Here is a 24,880-nt window from a genome sequence, read left to right as displayed (position 1 = left end):
TTTTTATTTCACCATTTTGCAGCGTATATTTATTTTGCTGAACATGGTGATCATCGAGTACACGTTGTTGCAACTCAGCAGAAAATTAATACTGTTCAGCAGAAAATTATCAACAGCTAGAAAGCAATCGTATTCTGCTGAGTACAGCCATTCTTTTCTTTTCATCATTCCTCGAAATCCATCGTTGAACAATACTATCAAAACATAAGAAACTCTTTTGATTCACTTTTAAATTATATTACTTGAAAATAACAATAATTTACAATATTTAATAATTCACAAAAAACTTATTGAAATAAAATTTATTGCTCTGTTCTAACGCTTGAAAATAAAAACTTTGCTTAGTTGCTTTTTTAAGTTTTGAAAGCCTTTTATTATATACTTTAGAATCTTTTTAGTTAAAAATATAAAATTGTGTTTGACCCGAAATTCAATATTATACTACTTCGATCTTTCGATCAAAGACAGTGGATGCTCGTAGCGGCCTTTTCGAAAACTAATAATGGACACAAAACTGGAGTCGTAAATAGAGAGTTCTGTATTATCGCAATCTGGTAAGACTGGTGTCTACAGAATGATAACTTCTCATTTATCAAAATACCTTTAGATGGTAATCCATCGGTCGGTCAAAAAGTAACGCCTGCAGAATAGCAACCGCGCGCGCGACCTGTAGGAGTTTTATATTACAGATTGTCATTCCATAGGTGCTTGGTTATCATTCTGTAGTTTATAAATGTATGCGAGTGCAATATTATACAAAAACGAATGTGTTCTTGGAACGTTAAAAATTTCTGCATTGAATCTAACAAAATTGTTGGTATGCAGTTATGAAAAATTCGTCCGTCCATCAGACATTGGCCAGTGTCCGCGATTAAATATATACATTTGATTATACAAAAAACTATACATAATGCAAATAGTGTTGTTAAACATTCAACTTTTGCTCGCAATTGACTCATCAGCGATCACTATTTGTCAGATTTTAATTTGTCAGTTTATTTTGTCTATAGTATTTTTATTCTTTTTTATTTATATTTCAGATACATTAACATTTTAAACATGTTATGCAGTTATGTATAAATAAATATATAAAATATATACATATATATTAAAACGACGTTACTTATAGTATTCTCTAACTGTAAATACTTATAATTATTTGGATTATTGTTTCAATTGTTCGTATGTGTTAGATATAAGAAAGAATAATAATTTAAGATTCAGTAATTGTAAGTAAGCAAATCAAATAATATCATTTAACGCAAGTTTTTGTTATAATGTAACACTTGTAAAATGTGCAGTGCATAATATTTCTAACTTCAAAATGCACTGCAAATCTTGTTCTAAAGGTCCTCCTCTTGAAGTGCTTCTTTATCATTGCGTCATCACCATAAAAGTTTTGTGTCAACATAGAATCTGTATCCTGATCGTTCGCTTTGTATTTTTCTCAATAAATATTCCTCGTAAATAAGCCTTTATGAATGGCGGATTTCCTGCAATCAAAAAAAGAAACAAATTATGTAAAAAGTTGTTATAAAATAACAGGAGAAAATATTATTTGAGCATATATGTTCATATATGTACATATGTAATACAACTATATGAATTAATATACGATATAACCTATAACTATACGAAAGAAGACGAGAATGAGATCGCTATCATACATGGGAACAAAATGTTTTATCACTGCATTTACTAAGACAACATATATTGCGATTCTTATCTAAAGTTCTAGCGAAAATCTTTTTTTATGAAAGCTGCATAATGTTTTATTGTTTTGGTAAAATCAGATAAAATAAAGTTAGATAATATCGGTTTATTGCTGTTGGCCAGTTACCGACCAACATATTAAAAATATTGCTAACCGTCGATAATGTCCAATGAATGTGTCTTCAGAACTTGTTTAAATATATTTAAATATATTTCATTTTTAATACTATTTAATCTTGAATATAATAAAAAATTATTTAGTATAATGGTAGATAGCTGCCATATCGACATACAAATAATAAGTCGACTTTCTCAACAATTCATTTTACTTTGCTTTGTTTGAAGAAATATATTATAATTAAACCAATAAAGAAATATACGTTAGTAAAAATTTATTTATTTTATCGTTATTTATTTTCCATATGATTAAAATGTAGAAACTTACGAAATAATAGCATAACATATTCATATGATTAAAAACAATAGGTCTAAGTTCTTCCAAGTTAATTATAGCCAAATATATAGTCACAGAAAGTGATACTTGCTAGAAATTTCTGGTATTTGTTTTTCACAGCACGTAACTTCATAGCTCACATGTAACACAATAAAGAGATCTGTCGCACATTACTTTTTTTAAAGAAGAAGTGAATTTTACTGATGCATACAAATGGAACAAAATACATGAAATTATTTTGTTAAAGGAAGAGAGAATTGCGCTTGCGTGGGTTTCGATCAAGGTATTATTTCATAAATATCTTTCTGCAATGGGAAGCAAACATGTGTGAAATTTTCTTTTTCCTTCAGCATGAAATAACTGCGTAATCGTCGACTGCTTCTCGGATGGTGTTAAATTATGAATATTTCGATTGCTCGATGGTATTACGCACCTCTTATGCTAATTTAGACACTTTGGAACAAAATTTACAGAAAAAAGTTACGTTTTACATAATGTTACATAATTACATAATATGCCATCGATTCTTCGCGAAGAGGGGATGCACAAACCGTCGCAAAATGTTTTACTTCCAAACGTATCTCGATGCTCGTAAAATGAAGATCTCTTTCGAAAAGCGGTACTTCAGCTTCAATCGAATTATTTTGCTCGCTACTGGCTTGTGGCCTTATCAACAATCAAAAGTTGTTCAACTTCAGCTGATGTTGTTCTTCAGTATTTTGTTAAGTTTTATCGCATTCCAGGTACATCGATAACTTTGATCATATTATTTGCTTTATATCACATTAATTATTATACAATTTACAACGCATCACTTGAATAAGTAATCCTTTAATGCAGTGCTCGGAATTAGTTGCACATTTCGGCCCGATTTAAGAGGCGACGCCTACTATCCCCTTCTGCCCCCTTGGGGCTGAGCGGCCAGGCTGCCGCGGCGAGCCGACCGCGCGCCTGACGATGTTTCTCAGGAGCGTCTCTATATAAAAAGTATGTTATGTCGTACCTTCCGTCAAATTGTCATTGAAATATAAACAATTTGTATTTTTATAAATAATTAAACGCTCAATTTTCTATTATTAATATATTATAATAATATATATTATTATAATAATGTATATTATTATAAATATATATGTTTTATTATTATATACATTTTTGATATAATATGTAATATAATTGATTTTGACAATAACTTTCCACATCACCCGTGAGGTATTGGTGATGCATATTTTTTAAGTTTCCCAATAGGCCTCTTTCACTAAGAGATGAAAATGATAAATATGTGTCTTGGCAGGAAAGTAAAATCGTAAGATATCATATAAAGTCGAAAGAGAAATCAGAAGATATGGATAATACGATTCATCTAAAAGTGTGAAAAATTGGACTCCCTTTTCTAGACGTGCCTTTACAAAAAGATCACTTTGCAAATCGCAAAGTTTTTTCTGAAATTCTACGCTTTGCTCCTGAATTTGAACAATAAGTGAGGTTTTAAAAAGTATTGAATCTTTTCTTAGCGTTTCAAAATCACGGAAACGCGTATCAAATTGATTTATTAAAATCAATTATATCGAAATGTTTTTCAAAATTACAATTTGTGCCGTGTTCTTCAAAGAGAATCTTGCAATTTTAATAATTATATTATATTAATATTAATAATATTTAATAATGTTAATAATTTTTGTGTGACCGTTTGCATTGCGGTGCATAGTTTCACAACTTTCTCACATAACGCTTCTTGATGAATAATGCAATGAATGACAGAAAACTTTAAATCACGCTGGTTTATTTGATCGAAAAATCCGCTTTTTGAACCTAGCATTGCGTTTGCGCCATCAGTTACGATAATCGAACATTTTGAAAAATCAGTATCGAAGTTTTGGAGAGTTAAGTAACAGCTTTGAAGAAGATCAATACCCGTTGTTGTACCATGTAATTACTAAAAGATAATGAAGATGATGACGAAATATAATAAGCAGTAGTATCTTTATGCTATTACACGTAGCACTATCACTATTATCAAGTAACATTTTCGGTCTTGTAATATGGGTCTTTTAATTTTGCGCCTCAAGCACGTATTCCTACAGTGCGATATGCAATTGTTTTATCGCTTCTGTTGTTTCTCAACGGTATCTCACCAGCGAAACGGGCATGGTAAGAGTCTCGTTCGAGCTTTAAAGATCCACGTTACGGAAAAAGGTGCTATTTGCATAAGAGCGATAGTGATAGAGATACACTAGTGTGACATTGCTTATTAATCGACCAATGGACCAAATGGAGCGAAGATACGTGCAATCTTTTGATAAGGTATGGGAAGAAATTTTTTTTGCATCTATTTATAATAAAACCACCTGTCTTCTGTGTGGTTATCAACCCTCCATTGTTAAAAAATTTGTCCTTGAGAGACATTTTAAAATTAAACATCTTAATGAGTACTCACAATATGTGGATCAGGAGAAATCTAATCTAATCGAAGGTTTAAAATTAGTTTATCAAGAAGGTTGTAGTTCGAATTTTCATATCGATAATGCTACACCTTCGGTAAAAGCTCTTATAGCATCGTACGCTATTTCAAATCTTCTCGCGAAAAATTCCAAGCCGTTTTGCGATGGAAAATTTATAAAGGAATGCATCATCACAGCAGTGGAGTCGTTTGGAAATTCTTTGACTCTTGAAGAAGCTGCTAGCATTCCATTAAGTGATAAAACTGTTAAATCGCGAATAGATGATATTGCTTCTTCTTCCCTACAAAACAAATTAAAATCTTTATTAGGATCTTGTTCCTTTTTTTCATTATGTCTTGATGAAAGCACCGATAATCGGCATGTGAGTCAATTGAGTATTTTTGATCGAATCGTGCAAACCGATTTTTCATATGTCGAGGAGCTTTTAGATTTTGTCCCACTACATGGCACAACGAAAGGTATTGATATCTTCGAAGCTGTTAACCAAACACTTCAAAAATTTGATAGTGATTTTTTAAAATGTTCCGCTATCGTAACTGATGGCGCAAAGGCAATGTTAGGTTCAAAAAACGGGTTCTTCGGTCAAATTAAGCAGCGAGATTTAAAGTTCCCAGTCATTCATTGTATTATTCATCAAGAAGCGTTATGTGGGAAAGTTGTGAAACTGTGTACCTCTATGCAAACTGTTACAAAAATTATTAATACTATTAAAGGCGGTCTAAAATTCCTTTCTCATTGAAAGTTTCAACTCTTTCTGGAGGAGCATAACGCAATTTACACAGATGTGCCTCTGTATTGTGAAGTTCGGTGGCTCAGTGCAGGAAAGTGTTTAGAAAAGTTCTTTGCAATAAGAAAAGAGATCTTCCTTTTCTTGCAAGACGAATTACCTGCAAAATTTGAGGAATTTAAATGTTTCTTCACAAATGTAGACTCACTTTGCGAGCTTGCTTTAATAACTGACATGACAAATCATTTAAATATTTTAAATTTAAAGCTGCAAAAGACCAATCAAATCATTTCGCAATTAGTTTGTCATGTCGATTCTTTTCGCAAAAAGTTAGTATTATTTAAAAATCAATTAGAAAATAATATTTTTCATTTTTTTCCTTCTTGCCAGATTCTCTTTGAAGAACACGGCACAAATTGTAAGTTTGAAAAACATTTCGATATAATTGATTCTTTAATAAATCAATTTGATACGCGTTTCCGTGATTTTGAAACGCTAAGAAAAGATTTAATACTTTTCGAGAACCCACGCATTGTCCAAATTCAAGAGCAAAGCTTAGATTTTCAGGAAGAACTTTGCGATTTGCAAAGTGATCTTTTTTTAAAGGCACGTCCAGAAAATGGGGTCGAATTTTTCAAAATTTTAGATGTATCACGTTATCCACGTCTTCGAAATTTCGGTCTTCGAATTTTCTCCATGTTCGGATCCACATATTTATGCGAATGCTCTTTTTCTAGAATGAAATTAACAAAAACGGAAAAGCGTTCTTCCTTGAGCGATACATCATTGTCCTTGCTGATGCTAATTAATTCTTCTAAACTCTCTGTGGATGTATCCTCCCTAGTAGCTTCATGTAAGCGACCTAGAAGGTCAAATTAAAATTTTTAAATTGTTTCTTCCGCTTCATCTTTCAACTTTATATGATTTTATATCTTGCTTTCCTGCCAAGCCACATATTATCATTTTCATCTCTTAGTGGAATAGGCCTACTGGGGAAACCACTTTAAAAAAACGCATCAACAATAGTACCTCACGGGTGATGCGGAAAGCTATTATCAAAATTAATTATATTAAGTATAAAAAAATAAATATCAAAATTAAGTATATTATATATTATTATAATAAATATATATATTTATAATTATATATATGTAATTATAATAATACATTAATGATAGAAAATTGAGCATTTAATTATTTATAAAAATACACATTATTTATATTTCAATGACAATTTGACGGAAGGTACGACATAGCATACTTTTTATATAGAGACGCTCCTGAGAAACAGCGTCAAGCGCGCGGCCGGCTCGTCGCGGCAGCCCGGCCGCTCAGCCCCGAGGGGGCAGGAGAGGATAGTAGGCGTCGCCTCTGAAATCGGGCCGAAATGTACAACTAATTCCGAGCACTGCTTTAATGTGATCAATTTTAATTACAGCTTTCCAGACTTTTATTTGTAGAATACACTTTTAACTTTACCATTAAAATTCTTTGCGTCTCGTTGTATATTATATTTTTTGCGATTAAATATATCTCTTTTTGGATTAACAAGGAAACTGTAAGTTGAACAGATATATTTGTTCTTCTTAAATTTGTTTTTCTTAAAGTATAAATTGTTAGAAGATGAATTTTTTATATACTTTACTTTTTTTATATGTACTTTTCTCCTTTTCAATCTTTTTTTACACTTTGTAATAAGATGTGACATAAAATGTTATTGATACGATAGATAAAATGCTTATTGGAACAACTGCAATACATCTACAATGATTTAAAGGATAAAAATGAAATTGCTATCTACGATAAATATGGGAACATTGCAAAACGTATTACGATCACTTTTATAAGTAAGATAAAAACTGCTGATTTTTATCACTGTGATTATTTATTAATTTGAACATAAAATAAAAGATTATAATATTTAATCAAAAGGCCATAGCCGGATTAGCATACTAAAAGTGCCCCCGGCGAGTTTTGGAACGACACTTGGACTGTTATTTTGTCATTATAATAAAACCATTTTCTCAAAATTTCAGTCCTTTAATTGTATTATTTTTCGAGTTATTGAAAAAAATGCGATTTTCAGTTTTTATTTTTTTCTTCCATAGATATTATAGATGGACTTCTGTCGATTTTTTTAAAAGACTTATTAATATAAGACATAAAAAAACTTTTTTTCATAGTTCCCGATTTAAAACTCCATTTACAAAAAAAATAAAATTAAAAGTAACTTTTCCGAAATGTTCTCTTCGAGGTACAATCACTAAACTTTCACAGAAAACTCTTCTCTTTTATGAAATTGTTCTCAAATTTTTTCAATTTTTTCAAGTTGGTGCAATATCATGAAAAAAAATAAAAATCAATTTTTTCCTTTTATTTTTGCAGTAAAATAGAAAATTATTTATTTCTCTCAATACAAATATAGTTATAATTATACAAACAAGATTCTAGAAAGAAATTTTATACAAAAATCATAATTTTTATCGAATGTGATCAACAAATTAATTTTTTATCAGTCTTCATCACTATCTTCAGTAATCACTACGGTGCTACCCTGTATCGTAAACAGATGGCTCAAAATTTCAGCTGGTCTTATTATTTTTGCTAAATATCTCGCATAAGATAAGTAATATACAGCTAGGGTGTATTACTAAAGGTGTTACAAGCTTATATTTTTAAAACTAGATGAAGTATGAAATTTTTGTTTTCCAGCAAATATTTGGTATCGAAAATAACATCATATGATGAAGTTAGTCTTTTCTTAGGTGGAGTGGTTAAAGTCACATCAAGGACATTTAAATTTTTTAACTGTCGACATATATTTTTTATTGCATACGATTGTAGCCTGTCTCCTGACGAGTAGATTGACCACAAATAGTCATAATAACAAAACAAATAGAAATAACAAAACAAAGTAATAAGTCCTTAAAGCAAATGTTCGAAATTAGCGCCATTCAAAAACTATATGTCGACAGTTAAAAAATCAAAAAAATTAATTTGTTGATCACATTCGATAAAAATTATGATTTTTGTATAAAATTTCTTTCTAGAATCTTGTTTGTATAATTATAACTATATTTGTATTGAGAGAAATAAATAATTTTCTATTTTACTGCAAAAATAAAAGGAAAAAATTGATTTTTATTTTTTTTCATGATATTGCACCAACTTGAAAAAATTGAAAAAATTTGAGAACAATTTCATAAAAGAGAAGAGTTTTCTGTGAAAGTTTAGTGATTGTACCTCGAAGAGAACATTTCGGAAAAGTTACTTTTAATTTTATTTTTTTTGTAAATGGAGTTTTAAATCGGGAACTATGAAAAAAAGTTTTTTTATGTCTTATATTAATAAGTCTTTTAAAAAAATCGACAGAAGTCCATCTATAATATCTATGGAAGAAAAAAATAAAAACTGAAAATCGTATTTTTTTCAATAACTCGAGAAATAATACAATTAAAGGACTGAAATTTTGAGAAAATGTTTTTGTTATAATGACAAAATAACAGTCCAAGTGTCGTTCCAAAACTCGCCGGGAGCACTTTTAGTATGCTTATCCGGCTATGGCCTTTACTGTATTGCTGTTTTGCTCGTGTATAAGATATGATTTTTCTAAAAGAATGGATGTTTAGTAGGCGAAATAAGCTGTCTATGTACTCTCTCTGGAATGCAATGGTGGCCGTGGTTTCTTGATATGATTATACCGAAAAATGAGACCTACACACATCATTTGATAGTACTTTTAAGCAAGTACTATGATGTACAAGAAAAGTATTACTATTTCATTCTGCTGCATTTGAGCGCAACTATTACTGTAGGATCGTTCGCGTTAGTAGCAGTTGCAACAATGATGTTATCATATGCCAAACACATTTGTGGCATGTTTAGAATTGCCAGGTAAAAAAATGCTAAAAACGAATTTATCTATATTGTGCGCACAAATATTAATTTCTTTTTGCTTCACAAATATTTACAAAGTAGTGTAGTAAAAATGGTATTTACAGCTACCGACTTGAGCAAGCAATGACAATTAATACGTTGCAAAGTATTAGCTTGAAGACTGAAATCGTGATTTATAAAGAGATAGTCTATGCCGTAGACATTCATCGTAAAGCTATGAAGTTAGTATTTATTTTATAATATGTTGCACACATATTATATTGACACATACCTACACACACAATGCCTAGTGTATTATTGTCTTTTCCTGTAAATTACACTGGTCAACAAAATTTTATCGTTTTTAGATTGTTTTTAAGGGAATGGGTATTCTTTACTAATTTGGGTGCGCTAAACATAAATCTGGCCTTTAAAATACTAAATTGGCTCTGGTTTTTTAAATAAACGGGATTAAAAGTGCAAAAAACCATGTTTTTGGTCATTTTTGAACATCTGTAGAAAAACTACGGGAGCTCCTAGAACTTTGTAATTAGGATGAAATGAAAGCCTAAACCTTGCCCTTTTAGGCTATAGATTGAAAAATGAGGTGTCTTTAACTTGGAGTAACAATTGTTTTACGAACGCGCACCGATTCCGCCACATGCGATCCGCCACATGTATGAGCAGATGAACGAGCAGATGCATCTTGTGAGTTTGTTACGAGTCATAAAGTGTGTTTGCAAGTGCGAGGTACCATTCTTATTTATTTACATCGTATAAACATTGGAATTACGATTTAAGGTTTGTATAAATATGAGTTCATTACGGAAACTTTGTCTTAATCATCCAGATGTATTCTGCTACATTTGTGGTGAATATACTGTAGAAAAACACAGACAAAGACGAAGACAGGGGATGCTAGTGATAAAATAATTGGAGAGCGGAGAGAACAGTGTACGCGGCTAGAAAAGCATGTGGCGGAATCGGTGCGCGCTCGTAAAAAAAAATTGTTACTCCAAGTTAAAGGCACCTCATTTTTCGATCTATAGCCTAAAAGGACAAAGTTTAGGCTTTCATTTAATCTCAATTAGAAAGTTCTAGGAGCTCCCGTTGTTTTCTACAGGTGTTCAAAAATAACCAAAAACCCACGGTTTTTGCACATTTGACCCCGTTTTGTTTAAACACTAGAGCCAATTCACTATTTTCATTTCCACATTTGGATTCTACGGGAAAAAACCTATCAGAATGAGTTGCCATTGGCCCGACAAAAAATTCGTGTTCCCCAGTGTTATCAGTGATAGGAAAGACTAGATGACATAAATAAATACAGAATTAGGAATGAGAAGAATTAGAATTTTCACGCAAAGTACTGATGTACAAGAAAATGATTATAATTAAATAAATAAAATCAAATATAGATATGACCAATCATACAATTATAATTTAATTAAATCTTTTAATGATAGTTTAGCTGAATATAACAGTATTTATTTTGTTAAAGGTTTGCCAAATTTCTTATAAACAGCATGGAACGATCATTTCTTTCTGTTATAATGATTACCGTGCTTTGCGTGAGTTTCAATCTTTATCGAGTAAGTTGTTTTTACATGTGATATTATTTATCAATAATCTATATAACATCTTACAATAATTTATTTGAAAGAAATTGTTAATAAGAAGGAAATAACTGTATCAGGAAGCAATAAAAGATATTCAGAAATTGAATTATAAATCTCATGTTATTTCTAAAAACATAAAATTTAAAAGATTCCGGGAAGTATAACATAAATCTTACTTTTTCATTTTTCGCTTTCTTCTGGTAATAAAATTCGCTATTCTGCATGACACGCTACATTTTATAGATGTTATAAATTATGGATTTTATTATGGATATTTTTATTATGGATATTAAGATGTTGATTGCTCAATTACGGTGTTTTAGATTTCCCAAACTGAATCATTTACCGAGAACGTAGAAGAAACTCTAATACATTTGCTTATTATAACTTTTACTCTTCTATACATGTTCTTAGCCAATTATACTGGACAAGAAATTACGGATTATAATAATCATGTATCGTTTACCGCGTAAGAGATATTTTTATACGATGCTCATATTTCATTTTTCAGTGATAAAACATATTTTATACTTGTCAAAGTATAAATTCCATGTCATTTCTTCATAGATACAATATTCCATGGTACCAAGCACCATTGCATATACAGAAACTGATATTGGTTTTAATACAGAGAAGTAACAAAACTTTTACTTTGAATATCGGTGGATTATTTACATTATCTTTAGAGTGCTTTGCTTCGGTAACGTTAAAGAATATACACGTATTTAAATAACGCTTAATTCAAGAGATACTAAAAAAAATATATTTGTTTGCAGCTACTAAGTACATCGGTATCTTATTTCACTGTCATGTTATCCTTGCAGTACTAAAATATAATATGAAATATAATATGAAAATATAATATGTTGAATAGTATCACATATTCGAATAGAGTAGATAGATATATAAAAATATGTACTGGATTTTTCTCGTCAAATTAAGCCTAAGGCTAAAAAGTTAAAAATATTTGTAACATCTTCCTTCTAACCGTAACGTTATTTTTAAAATTAACAAAAGCAAAGCGTTAATTGACATATATAAAAAATCAGTTAAATTGGTAAAATCGAGTCAAAAGTGTTTCTCATATTTAACTGTATAGGACTTATTACTCTAATAATTTTGGATTTGGATGAAGTAGCAGAAAAATAATATTAATTATTTTTTGTCAGTGGCGATGATTAAATGTGTGCGACAGATTTAGTATTTTCAATAATAAAAGTCTCACTAGATTGTGTGCTTGCAGTATGTTTTAAGAGGCAGCGAAATGTTCATGATTACTAAATGGAATAATAATTTAAATAATAAGTATATATAATAATAAATATAAGGATGAAATGAAAGCTGAAATTGTCGCTATTGATGTCGATATGTAAATTACTAAAACTAACATACTACATAGCTGTCGATATTCGATAACGTCCAATGTATTCGCGGTCAGAACCTATTTAAGTATATTCTTCTTTATGTTTTTTAATATTGAAACATGAATATGCAATAAATAAATTATTTAGTATGTTGATCGGTAACTGACATATCGACATAGAATTTTAAATAATAAGAGCATGTGATTTTGGCGAAAATATTCTTAAGAAAACAAATACATCTTATTACAAAATATTTATTCTACCCATATTAATTATTCCATATGATATAATTGCCAAAACGTAGGAAATAATAGTAAAATATATTCAGATAAGCAAGGACAGTGAGTATCGATTTTTCCGAGTTACCTGTCGAGAGCAATCAAGTGCAGCGCACCTGTTAGAAATTTCTCTTAATTATCAGTTAAGTTTATATTTGGTAAATACAAGATCCATCGAACACTGCTCTTTTCAAGGGAGAACCGACTTTCACGAATGCACGCACTAGAATGAAAACGCACAAGATTATGACACGAAGAACAGCGGAAGTGCGCCTGCGTGGCCTCCAAGCAAGGTATTATTTCACAAGTATTTTTCTGTGAGAAGTAACCACATGTCAAATGTTTCTTTCAGCGTGAAAATGTCGCGTAATTGATGTCTCCCTCTCGGCAGATGTCAAATTGCGAGTGTTTCAATTGCAATGTGGTATTATGTATCACCTTGCGCTATTTTTTACACTAAACACCAAATTAGACACTTTGTCGAGAAATTTACACCATCAGAGGAAAGTTATGTAATCATATATAATATTATAATTATATAATGCATCATCGATTATTCGCGAGAAGGGGAAGCATACACTGTCACAAAAAAATTTCACTTTCAAACGCATCTCAATGCTACTAAATGAAGGTCTCTTTGAGAGAACGGTACTTCAACTTCAATCGTATTATGTTGCTGAGTATTGGTTTATGGCCGTATCAGCAATCAACACTTACTCAACTTCAGCTGGTAGTGCTTCTCAGTATTCTGATAAGCTTCATCATATTCCAGGTACATCAATATATAAAATATTTTAATTATTTTAGAATTTAAACTTTATAACATATCGTTTAAACAAGGAAATGATATTTTAATGAGGCCTTCACGATAAATTTTTAATTACAGTTCTCGAGACTTATATTTGTAGATTATACTTATGGCTTTGTCCTTAGAATGCTTTCTATCTCGTCCCTATTCGTTTTGTATGTTACTAAGTATATATCATTTTGGATTAATATCGATGCTGTAAGTTGTGTGTTACTTTCAAATGTATAAACTGTTACGAAATTAATTTTTCGACGTAATTCTCTTTCATGTTTTCTAACGGGATACGGCATAAAATGTTGTTGATAGATAAAATGTACCTTGGAGCGATTGCAAGATGTTTACAATGAGCTAACAGATAAGAATGAAATTGCTATTTATGAAGAATACGGGAAGCTTGCAAAACAATATACAATCAAGTTTATATGTAAGAAAAATATTTGTTAATTTGTATTATTTGATTATTTATTAATTATAGCATCGAACGAAAAATTAATTTACAATACTTTATAAAAATTAATTATATTACTGTATTTTTCGTATGTAAGCCATTTTTTAAAGAAGATAATGTTTAGTAGTTCAAGCGTCCATTTTGAGTTTTGCTTTCGTAATGGAAAGTTGGCCATTCATATTTGACATTGTTATACCTAAAAACGACACCTACACACGTCATCTGATAAATAGTTTAACAAGCTACTATCTTATACAAGAAAAGTATTTTTTTTTTGTCCTTCTGCATATAAACGCAGCTCATGCTGTGGGATCATTCGTCTTAGTAGGGGTAGGAGCACTATTTGTATCGTATGGCAAATGTATCAGTGGAATGTTCAAAATTGCATGGTAAATATCTTTTGTACTTCAAATAATCTGGAAAATCGACATAATTGTAACAGATGTAATATTTATATAGCTTCCGTCTTGAACGAGCAATGGCGGCCGATACGTTGCAAAATATTTATTTGAAGAATCATTTCGTGACTAACAAATACATAATCGGTGCTGTACAAATTCATCGTAAGGCAATGGAGTAAGTATTTATTCAATAATAAAGGTATAGAGTAGCGATATATTTATGGGTAATAGGTAAACTGTTACTCTTTCTCCTGCAAGTTATCAGTTACAATAAAAATATAAATACAATATCATAAATAAATAGCAATTGCCACAAGAACTATAATGGAAACCGTAGAGACTTTGTGTTATTATTGTACAATAGAATATGATTATAATTAAAGATGACCAAAAATAGAATAAAAATTTAATTAAATCTGTTAGTATAATAATAATAATAATTAGCATTAAATATGAATAATTAATGTAATTATATGTATATTTAAAGGTTCGCCGACTATCTTATATACTGCTTTGAAAAATCACTTCTCTTTATCGCAGGGACTACTGTATTTTGCGTGAGTCTCAATCTTTATCGAGTGAGTACTCCTAAATTTTATATTATTTATCCATAACTTACACAACTTACATAACTTGAATATTCCATTTACATAACATCTGGAATAACTGGATTTGAATGATGCAGTTACTATATTAAAGTAATTATATCAGAAAGCAATAAAACATTAAGAAACTTTTCATGCTAGTTGTGAAAATAAAAACCTGAAGAAATTTTGAAAACTGTAATATAAATATTTCTTTCTGCATTTTCTACTATTATTATGTGCAATAAGATTCGTTATCACGTAATAAATAATAATTTTATAGATGTTATAGATATTACAGGTATTAATATGTGAATTGTATAACTACGGTGTTTTAGATGTCTCAGATTGAAAAACCTTTGGAAGAAATAGAAGAAACTTTGACACACTTTTTTATAATGTTTTTCGTTCTTGTTTACCTGTTCATAGGTAACTACATTGGGCAAGAAGTTATAGATAACAATGATGAACTTTTTATTACCGTGTAAGCAATATTTTTGTCTGTTATAACATTTTTACCCTATTTTACAGAGTGAGCCTCTGCGATAAAAATACTAACATATTTTTTTGTGCTCACATTCAAATAGGATCCATGTTATTTTTTCGTAGATATAACATTCCGTGGTATCAAGCACCTTTGCATATACAGAAGCTAATATTAATTTTATTACAAAGGAATTGCAAACCTTTTGCTTTGAATTTCCATGGAATTTTTGTAGCATCTTTAGAGTGCTTTGCTATGGTAAAGTAGTTTTGCTATACGAGAATATATGTATGATAAATAATATTGCACACCTTATTCAAGTGATACTAAAAAGAATGTATTTTGATTGCAGCTAGTAAGTGCATCGGTATCTTATTTCACCATCATGATATCTTTGCAGTAAGACGCGCGAAAAACTAATATATTCAATAGTATCACATATTAGAATAGAGTAGGTAATTACAGAAGAAAGGATTATATTGGAATATTTTCGTCAAAGTAAGCGCCAAAGGCTAAGTAAGAAGTTAAGGATATGTTATATCCTTATGATATATGTTACATCTTTCTCCTCAAACCGCAACGTTATCCACAAAGTTAACAAAGAAAAAGTATTAATTGATATATATGTAGAATTGGTTACGTTGATAAAATCGGACTAAAAGTCTTACATTTAAATGTATAGAATTCAATATTATAATGAAATGTGCAAGAATAAGTAAAAGAAAAACAATATTAATTTCTGTCAGTCATATTATTTAAATTTATGTGACAACTTTAGTATTATCAATAATAAAAATCTCTTTACTCTTGTGGTATGTTAGGTGAAATATCAGTGATTGCTAAATGGAATAGTAATTTATGTCATAAATACATGTTCCTTGACAAAAATAATGTTAAACCAATAAAGAAGTATATCTTATTAGAAAATATTTATTCTATCGTTTATTATTCCATATGATATAGTCCGTATGATACATGATATAGCCAAAACGTAGGAAATAATAGTAAAATATATTCAGATAAGCAAGGACAGTGAGTATCGATTTTTCCGAGTTACCTGTCGAGAGCAATCAAGTGCAGCACACCTGTTAGCAATTTCTCTTAATTATCAGTTAATTTTATATTTGGTAAATACAAGATCCATCGAGCACTGCTCTTTTCAAGGGAGAACCGACTTTCACGAATGCACGTACTAGAATGAAAACGCACAAGATTATGACACGAAGAACAGCGGAAGTGCGCCTGCGTGGCCTCCAAGCAAGGTATTATTTCACAAGTATTTTTCTGTGAGAAGTAACCACATGTCAAATGTTTCTTTCAGCGTGAAAATGTCGCGTAATTGATGTCTTCCTCTCGGCAGATGTCAAATTGCGAGTGTTTCATTCGCACCGTGGTATTACGTCGTTTTGCGCTATGTTTACACCAAATTAGACACTTTGCGTCGAAAAATTTATACTCTCAGAGGAAAGTTATTTAATCATATATAATTTTATATAAGTATATAATGCACCATGGATTATTCGCGAGGAGGGAATACATGAACCGTCACAAAAACTTTTATTTTTAAACGCATCTCGATGCCCGAAAAATGAAGGTCTGTTTGAGAGAGCGATACCTCACCTTCAATCGAATTTTGTTGCTCACTATTGGCTTATGGCCATATCAGCAATCAACACTTACTCAACTTCAAATGGTAGTTCTTCTCAGTATTTTGATAACCTTCATCATATTCCAGGTATATTAATATAAAATATTGTAATCGTATTATTTTAGAATTTAAACTTTATAACATATCGTTTAAACAAGGAAATGATATTTTAATGAGGCCTTCACGATAAATTTTTAATTACAGTTCTCGAGACTTATATTTGTAGATTATACTTATGGCTTTGTCCTTAGAATGCTTTCTATCTCGTCCCTATTCGTTTTGTATGTTACTAAGTATATATCATTTTGGATTAATATCGATGCTGTAAGTTGTGTGTTACTTTCAAATGTATAAACTGTTACGAAATTAATTTTTCGACGTAATTCTCTTTCATGTTTTCTAACGGGATACGGCATAAAATGTTGTTGATAGATAAAATGTACCTTGGAGCGATTGCAAGATGTTTACAATGAGCTAACAGATAAGAATGAAATTGCTATTTATGAAGAATACGGGAAGCTTGCAAAACAATATACAATCAAGTTTATATGTAAGAAAAATATTTGTTAATTTGTATTATTTGATTATTTATTAATTATAGCATCGCACGAAAGCAATTTATATAATACTTTATAAAAATTAATTATGTTGCTGTATGTTTCATACATAAGCCATTTTCTAAAGGAGATAATGTTTAGTAGTTCAAGCATCCATTTTGAGTTTTGCTTTTGTAATGGAAAGTTGGCCATTCATATTTGACATTGTTATACCTAAAAACGACACCTACACACGTCATCTGATAAATAGTTTAACAAGCTACTATCTTATACAAGAAAAGTATTTTTTTTTTGTCCTTCTGCATATGAACGCAGCTCATGCTGTGGGATCATTCATATTATCAGGAATAGGAACTCTAATGATATCGTATGTCACATATATCAGTGGAATGTTCAAAATTGCATGGTAAAAATCTTTTGTACTTCAAATAATCTGGAAAATCGACATAATTGTAACAGATGTAATATTTATATAGCTTCCGTTTTGAACGAGCAATGGCGGCCGATACGTTGCAAAATATTTATTTGAAGAATCATTTCGTGACTAACAAATACATAATCGGTGCTGTACAAATTCATCGTAAGGCCACGGAGTTAGTATATATTCAATAAACGGTATAGTATACCGTTATATTTATGCTACTCTGCTACTGTAAACTGCTACTCTTTCTCCTGCAAGTTATCAGTTACAATAAAAACATAAATACAATATCATAAATAAATAGCAATTGATACAAGAACTATAATGGAAACCGTAGTTCGAGACTTTGTGCTGTTATTGTATAATAGAATATGATTATAATTAAGGATGACCAAAAATTTCTATTATAGAATAAAAATTTAATTAAATCTGTTAGTATAATAATAATAACAAGCATTTAATATGAATAATTAATGTAATAATATATGTATTTAAAGGTTCGCCGAATTTCTTGTATACAACTTTGAAAAATCAGTTCTCTTTATCATAGGGACTACAGTACTTTGCGTGAGCCTCAATCTTTATCGAGTGAGTACTCCTACATTTTATATTATTTATCCACAACTTACATAACACCTTGAATATGTGAATGATGCCGTTAGTATACTAAAGTAAATATATCAGAAAGCTATAAAACATATTAAGAAACTAAATTTTATGCTAGTTGTATAAACAAAAAATTGAAGAAATTTCGGAAAACGTAATAGAAATATTACTTTCTGCATTTTCTACTATTATTATATGCAATAAGATTTTTTATCGCGTAAGAAATAATAATTTTATAGATGTAATATTATTACAGATGTTAATATATGAATTGTATAACTACGGTGTTTTAGATGTCTCAGATTGAAAAACCTTTGGAAGAAATAGAAGAAGCTTCGACACACTTTTTTATTATGTTTTTCGTTCTTTTGTACATGTTCGTATGTAACTACGTTGGACAAGAAATCATAGATAATAATAAAAAGCTTTTTATTACCGCGTAAGCAATATTTTTGTCTGTAATGACATTACTACTTATTTTTGCAGAGCGATCCTCTGCGATAAAAATACTAATATATTTCTTTATAATGCTCAAATTCAAATCAGTGCCATGTCATTTTTCCGTAGATACAATATTCCGTGGTATCAAGCACCTTTGCACGTACAGAAGCTGATATTAATTTTATTACAAAAAAATTACAAACCTTTTGCTTTGAATTTTCATGGAATTTTTGTAGCATCTTTAGAGTGCTTTGCTACGGTAAAGTAGTTTTGCTGTTCGAGAATATATGTATAATAAATAATATTGCACACCTTATTCAAGTGATACTAAAAAGAAAGTATTTTGATTGCAGCTAGTAAGTGCATCGGTATCTTATTTCACCATCATGATATCTTTGCAGTAATGACGAAAAAATAATGTATTCAATAGTATCACATATTAGAATAGAATAGATAATTATAGAGACATATACAGGATGTTTTTCGTCAAATTAAGCGCCAAAGCTAAGTAAGAAGTTAAGAATGTAACATCTAATATACCATCTTTCTCCTGAAATCGCAACGTTATCCACAAAGGTAACAAAGAAAAAGTAGTAATTGACATGTATGTAGAATTGGTAATGTTGATGGAACCGATTTAAGGCCCGAAAACTAAGGTTCTAAAACTCACTTTAACCGGAGTTTAATCCGTTATTAGCGAATTCGCACTGCGTTACTTCTAAAATCTCTAGGAAACGAATACTCCTGTTGGATAAACCGTCATACATCAGACATCAGACGCAATGTAAATTCTTCATTATCGAGTTAAAATGCAGTTAAAATACATTGATACATACATTGATACATACGCTTCATTATCGAGTTAAAATGCAGTTAAAATACATTGATACATACGCTGAATCGGGGATAAAAATGTTTTTCACAGTTAAATCTACAGGATTATTACTATAATGAAATTTACAAGAAATAAGTAATAGAAAATAATATTAATTTCTGTCAGTCATATTATTTAAATATGTGTGACAAATTTAGTATTGTTCATAATAAAAATCTCTTTACTCTTGTGGTATGTTAGGTGAAATATCAGTGATTGCTAAATGGAATAGTAATTTATACCATAAATACATGTTTCTTGGCAAAAATATTGTTAAACCAATACAGAAATATATCTTATTAAAAAATGTTTAGCCTATCGTTATTTCTTCCATGCTTGGCAAAACGTAACAAATAATAATAGTAATTAAATGCAGTGATATTTGACACTTTTTTTAGACACTTCTATTACTTATCAGTTAATTTATTGCTTGGTATGTAAAGATGAATCGCATGGTACTTTTCCAAAAGAGAACTGTACTTTACAACTGCACACACTGGAATGAAACCCATCAGATTATGACATAAAGAAAAGTGCAATTGCGCATGCTTGTACTTCTATCTCTGGCATTATTTTAAGAACATTTTGCATAGGAACTGAACACGCGTTGCATTTTTTATTCCTTCCCTATAAGATAAATTATTAAATTACTTGATTGCAGAGTCTTTTCTTAGGCGAAAATGTCAAATTGTTATCAAATAGCGGTTGCAATTGCATGGTGGTATCATGCACCATCTTGCGCTACGTTCATGTCAATTTTAGCAAATTAAATAATTAAATAATTTACCTAGAAATTACATAGGCGAGGCGAAAAAAAGTCGTAAGACACTCTGGTGGTATCCCCACCTGTCCCTACCAGTGGAAGAATTGGTATAGATTATGTCGCAGTCAACAGCGAAGCTTCAATGATGATGTGTATTAAGAATCGGTTCTTCAACCAAAATCGTCTACTTCTGCTCGCTTTTGGCTTGTGGTTTGACGAGGAAACGATATTCACCCATTTTCAGGCAACATTACTTTGCAGTCTTATGATAAGCAGCATTATATTTCAGGTACTTATGTCAGTACTTCGATACTTATGTGAAAATGACATCAGAGATAGACCAAACATGATCAATGTAATGACGTTAAAATGACGGACTAATATAACGAACAGATAATATCACAAATCATTAAACAGACGTAACATGGCGATTCTTCCAACTTTTTAACGACGTTTTAATGATATTTTAATAACATGGAAATTATAAACAATTACAACTAAAATTGTATAAAATTATTATTCATTATAAAGAAATCTATTATAAAAAATACATTTATTTTTATTAAGTAATAAAATAACATCTACATGAAATGTATTAATTATATTTAAAGTTGTATAGACATATATGTATATTTAGAAAAAATTGTTAACTTGGCGTCGCGACACTACCGTGACGCTTGATAGACAAAACAACACACCCATATCTATATACATTATCTATGTATGTACAAAAAAATGAAAATAATACATTTGACCATAACTGGACCAGTACTCAGCAGATCTTCTGCCATTATTTTAACTTTGGTATCCTAATTTAATTGAGTCATTCGAATCGTTTCCGTGAGCTTGTTAAATATTATTGAAGTGTATAATTTAGCATTATATAATTGACACTTTGCCACTAAGAGCAATAAATTTAACATTTACAGTTCTCAAGACTTTTCATTGCAGAATGTAGCTTCGATCTTATTATGAGAATATTCTCTTCCATGATGTTCTATGTCTTGCTCACGATTCCATGCATCTCAATGTGGATTAACATAAAAGCTGTAAGTTGTGTCTCTTCCTTCTTCTACTTCGAAAGAAAGTGACTGCCATAAATACATTCTTGTACGTGACAATTTCTTTTAAACTTTGCGGCATATGGCATAAAATGTAATTAACATGATAGATCAAATATTTATTCGACCAACTGCAATACATCTACGACCGGCTAAAGGATAGAAACGAAATTGCTATCTATGACAAATATGGATACATTGGAAAACAATTTACGACTGTAGCAATAAGTAAGAAAAAGTGATAAGACAGAAATATATATATATATATATATATACATATATAAAAGATCATAAAGAAGTTTTTCTTATAATATAAAAACATAGATTAAAACAAGATTCAGAAGTACTGGAAACACAAATAAAAATTGATATTATATAAAGACTTCTTCTTCATTTTCAGTAGTTCTTGCATTCAGCCTATGTGGAAATTCTGTCATAATATATTGGCCGTACATTCTTGATATCATTGTACCGAAAAATGTGTCTTATGCAATTCGTGCGATGTACTTTATGACCAAGTACTTCAAAGTTTCAGAGAAGTATTATTTTTTAGTTCTTGTGCATTTGAACGCAGCCTGTACGACAGGGTTAATTGTAATGATAGCAATGGGAACAATGTTGCTTTCGTATACGCAACATATCTGCGGTATGTTTGAAATTGCCAGGTAAAGAAATATTTAGTGGAATAAACAACCGATGTTTAGATTATCAGAAGAATTACGTTTCGCTTCAAATAAGTTTGAAAGATGATTTAATAAGCAGGATCATTTTTTGCAGCTATCGTATTGAACAAGCAATGGCGCCCGAGTTGTTACACAACTTTGATATAAAGAATCGAACTGTGATATGCAAACAGATGATATGTGCCATAGATATACAACGGCAAGCTATGCAGTTAGTATTTAAGTGATAATGTATGTACATTATCATGTATAAGTGACGCTAATAAAGCATTGACAATTATAATTTTTCTGCTTTTGTCTTGTTATAAAAAAATAAAATATTAGATATACATATATAGAACCACGATAACTTTTACATCATGAAGCATGAAAAAATATTAGAAAATGATTGCGATTGAAAATATCCAGAAATATTGTATAATTGAAGTTTAATTGAATCCGTTATATTGTTAAAATGTTTTTATTGTTTAATAATAATATTTGTTTAAGGCTCAGCGACTGTCTTCTAAGTACTATGCACGGATCTCTTGCTGTAGTAATAATAACTACTGTACTTTGCGCGAGTTGCAATCTTTTTCAAGTAAGTTTTTTACTGACAGGACATTTACAAGTGACTTACAATTAACATCTTATAAAAATTTTAAACTACAGAAAACCTGACCAAGAATGATGAAAAATCAGAATATTAAAGTTTGCTAATTTTATAATAGAATTATTAATAGCTGACGGGAAATATATGTATACCTAACACGATACTTGCTTTTTTACATTTTTGCTTTATTTGTAGAAAACTTTAGATCTTGTCCAAAATGATGCGTTTTATAAAATGTTGATCGCACAATATCATCATGATATTTTTTAGGTATTTCAAATCGAGTCACCTGCGGAGGAACTGGAGGAAGTTTTATTACACCTTTTGGCTGCATCTTTCGTTGTCTGGATAATGTTCATATGCAATTATGCTGGGCAAGAAATAACAGATCATAGTAATCACGTATATGTAATTACGTAAGTGACAGTCTTAGGTGTGATGCTTGCACTTTTGTTCTATAAATAACTTTTAATAAGAAAAATAAGAATTAAAAATCTCATGCGCACGTACGAAAAATTATTAATCTATATCTGTCCCATACATCTCACATTGTTAATTTTATTTTAATCATTTTTTATAGATATAGTATTTCATGGTACTTAGCACCGTTACACATACAGAAATTGGTACTATTTCTATTACAAAGGAATCATAAAATTTTCACCATGAGTGTCGCTGGATTATTTACAGCATCTTTAGAATGTTTCGCTACAGTAAAGCTATTTCAATTATTTGTAGGAATGGTTGAAGCAAGCAGGTTATTGGATTCCACAGGCTAGAAAAAGTTTCGAGACAGTTTTCTTTACTATAACTAAGGCTATTTAACTTTACACATACACGAACTAGCTAATCACATAAAAGTGAGCGTAACTATCTGAACAACGAGAAATCACTTAGCACGATGAAGAAAAAACTGTACCTCTTATGGAATTATTTCGCGCGGTCTTCTCGGTTTAACGTATTATTATATTTGTCATAAAAGCATGCAAAACTTGCTTCAACACATATATCATACATTGAGTATATATATTACATATATTGTACGTATTTCCATAATACATTAAAACTCATTTATTATATACTTATAATACATTACATGAATAATGCCGGATATCTCGTGCAAATATTGCAAACAGGAATGTACTTGTTTGCAGCTAGTGAGTGCATCAGTATCTTACTTCACCTTCATGTACTCCATGCAGAAATAACAACCAGATAGATTGTCTGATAGTATATTAGAATAGAGTAGGTAGATATAAAGCACAAATACATATACACAAAATATTTTTATTTCTTTCGAAATTGTAACATTCCCTACAAAATAATCAGAAAAAAGTTGCATTAGTTGAAATATATGCACAGTCAACACATTACGGAACCGACGAAATCGACGGTAGTAAAGTTTCTCTCGTACGTTGAGACATATGGGACATTATTTAAATGAAGTTACCACAATGTAAGTAATATGTAATTAATACGCACGCACGCACGCACGCACGCACGCACGCACGCACGCACGCACGCACGCACGCACGCACGTACGCACCACACACACACACACACACACACACACACACACACACACACACACACACTCACAACTTATGTCTTCTTGCACTGTCTACATGACTTAACAGCAATTCTGCAATTTACAGATGTTGATAATGAGTATTCGTGCATTCGTAATTAATGCGTGCGATGCATCTAAGAAAAAGCAGAATATTAATGACTGAAGAATGTAACTTACAAGTAATGGAATAAAGACAATTTGAATACAATTGGGGACGATGGCTGCGGCAATATTGTTATTAGGATAAGAAGTTATTTTGTTAGCAAACATTTAGTGAAGAAGATGTACATATTATGAACGATGATATGTAAATTTAGAATATGTTTTACAACAATAAGATATCTCTTTTATGTGAATAAAAATCTAATAAACTGAATTTATTGTATATTTTATATACAGGGTGTCCCGGGTTTTAACCGACAAACTGCGGGAGCATATTCTACTAG

The 24,880-nt window shown here is 30.4% G+C and overlaps 3 protein-coding genes across 7 annotated transcripts; all 3 read left to right on the top strand.

The window, feature by feature from the left end:
* Nucleotides 1-2,158: 2,158 nt before the first annotated feature.
* On the top strand, nt 2,159-12,468 carry LOC109611481 (odorant receptor 85c). 3 transcript variants are annotated; one of them, XM_026969282.1, is made up of 9 exons: nt 2,159-2,910; nt 6,795-6,914; nt 7,086-7,203; nt 8,986-9,250; nt 9,358-9,474; nt 10,734-10,824; nt 11,175-11,320; nt 11,419-11,551; nt 11,628-12,468. In XM_026969282.1, the coding sequence occupies exons 1-9, from the start codon at nt 2,554-2,556 to the stop codon at nt 11,679-11,681; spliced, it is 1,401 nt and encodes a 466-aa protein (XP_026825083.1). In that variant the 5' UTR covers nt 2,159-2,553; the 3' UTR covers nt 11,682-12,468. The 3 variants fall into 3 exon arrangements, with proteins under 3 accessions (XP_026825083.1, XP_026825085.1, XP_026825084.1); XM_026969284.1 differs by lacking the exons at nt 11,419-11,551; nt 11,628-12,468 and adding an exon at nt 10,929-11,051 and having other exon boundaries at nt 11,175-11,267; XM_026969283.1 differs by lacking the exons at nt 11,419-11,551; nt 11,628-12,468 and having other exon boundaries at nt 10,929-11,246.
* Nucleotides 12,469-13,034: 566 nt separating this feature from the next.
* Nucleotides 13,035-16,147, top strand: LOC105286878 (odorant receptor 4). Of its 3 annotated transcripts, none has more exons than XM_011352136.3 (9): nt 13,035-13,265; nt 13,380-13,499; nt 13,608-13,725; nt 14,048-14,138; nt 14,209-14,325; nt 14,638-14,728; nt 15,073-15,218; nt 15,344-15,476; nt 15,571-16,147. In XM_011352136.3, exons 1-9 carry the CDS (start codon nt 13,119-13,121, stop codon nt 15,619-15,621), a joined length of 1,014 nt encoding a protein of 337 aa, XP_011350438.1. In that variant the 5' UTR covers nt 13,035-13,118; the 3' UTR covers nt 15,622-16,147. The 3 variants fall into 3 exon arrangements, with proteins under 3 accessions (XP_011350438.1, XP_011350436.1, XP_011350435.1); XM_011352134.3 differs by having other exon boundaries at nt 13,877-14,138; XM_011352133.3 differs by having other exon boundaries at nt 13,874-14,138.
* A 128-nt stretch (nt 16,148-16,275) lies between these two features.
* On the top strand, nt 16,276-24,810 carry LOC105286879. The gene is made up of 21 exons (XM_026969261.1): nt 16,276-16,953; nt 17,071-17,190; nt 17,299-17,416; nt 17,565-17,829; nt 17,900-18,016; nt 18,342-18,432; nt 18,744-18,889; nt 19,018-19,150; nt 19,245-19,247; nt 19,335-19,399; nt 19,623-19,675; nt 20,591-20,817; nt 21,458-21,577; nt 21,700-21,817; nt 21,990-22,254; nt 22,367-22,483; nt 22,762-22,852; nt 23,135-23,280; nt 23,445-23,577; nt 24,019-24,320; nt 24,520-24,810. The coding sequence occupies exons 1-20, from the start codon at nt 16,807-16,809 to the stop codon at nt 24,070-24,072; spliced, it is 2,529 nt and encodes an 842-aa protein (XP_026825062.1). The 5' UTR covers nt 16,276-16,806; the 3' UTR covers nt 24,073-24,320; nt 24,520-24,810.
* The last annotated feature ends 70 nt before the right edge of the window (nt 24,811-24,880 follow it).

This window comes from Ooceraea biroi, chromosome 4, assembly GCF_003672135.1.
Source record: "Ooceraea biroi isolate clonal line C1 chromosome 4, Obir_v5.4, whole genome shotgun sequence".
Classification (NCBI taxonomy): domain Eukaryota; kingdom Metazoa; phylum Arthropoda; class Insecta; order Hymenoptera; family Formicidae; genus Ooceraea; species Ooceraea biroi.
This window is presented reverse-complemented; position numbering and strand designations above follow the sequence as displayed.

What these genes read in the sequence shown, in the direction of transcription:
- LOC105286878 (XM_011352133.3), top strand. Translation starts at nt 13,119, where the DNA reads ATGAAGGTCTCTTTGAGAGAACGGTACTTCAACTTCAATCGTATTATG. An exon ending in ATTCATCGTAAGGCAATGGA is followed by an intron (nt 14,326 to 14,637) that starts GTAAGTATTTAT and finishes GTATATTTAAAG; the next exon opens with GTTCGCCGACTATCTTATAT. An exon ending in CTTTAGAGTGCTTTGCTATG is followed by an intron (nt 15,477 to 15,570) that starts GTAAAGTAGTTT and finishes TTTTGATTGCAG; the next exon opens with CTAGTAAGTGCATCGGTATC.
- LOC105286879 (XM_026969261.1), top strand. Translation starts at nt 16,807, where the DNA reads ATGAAGGTCTGTTTGAGAGAGCGATACCTCACCTTCAATCGAATTTTG. An exon ending in TAACCTTCATCATATTCCAG is followed by an intron (nt 16,954 to 17,070) that starts GTATATTAATAT and finishes TTTTAATTACAG; the next exon opens with TTCTCGAGACTTATATTTGT. An exon ending in TGTGGATTAACATAAAAGCT is followed by an intron (nt 21,578 to 21,699) that starts GTAAGTTGTGTC and finishes TTAACATGATAG; the next exon opens with ATCAAATATTTATTCGACCA.
- LOC109611481 (XM_026969282.1), top strand. Translation starts at nt 2,554, where the DNA reads ATGGTGTTAAATTATGAATATTTCGATTGCTCGATGGTATTACGCACC. An exon ending in TATTACGATCACTTTTATAA is followed by an intron (nt 7,204 to 8,985) that starts GTAAGATAAAAA and finishes ATGGATGTTTAG; the next exon opens with TAGGCGAAATAAGCTGTCTA. An exon ending in TGAGTTTCAATCTTTATCGA is followed by an intron (nt 10,825 to 11,174) that starts GTAAGTTGTTTT and finishes ACGGTGTTTTAG; the next exon opens with ATTTCCCAAACTGAATCATT.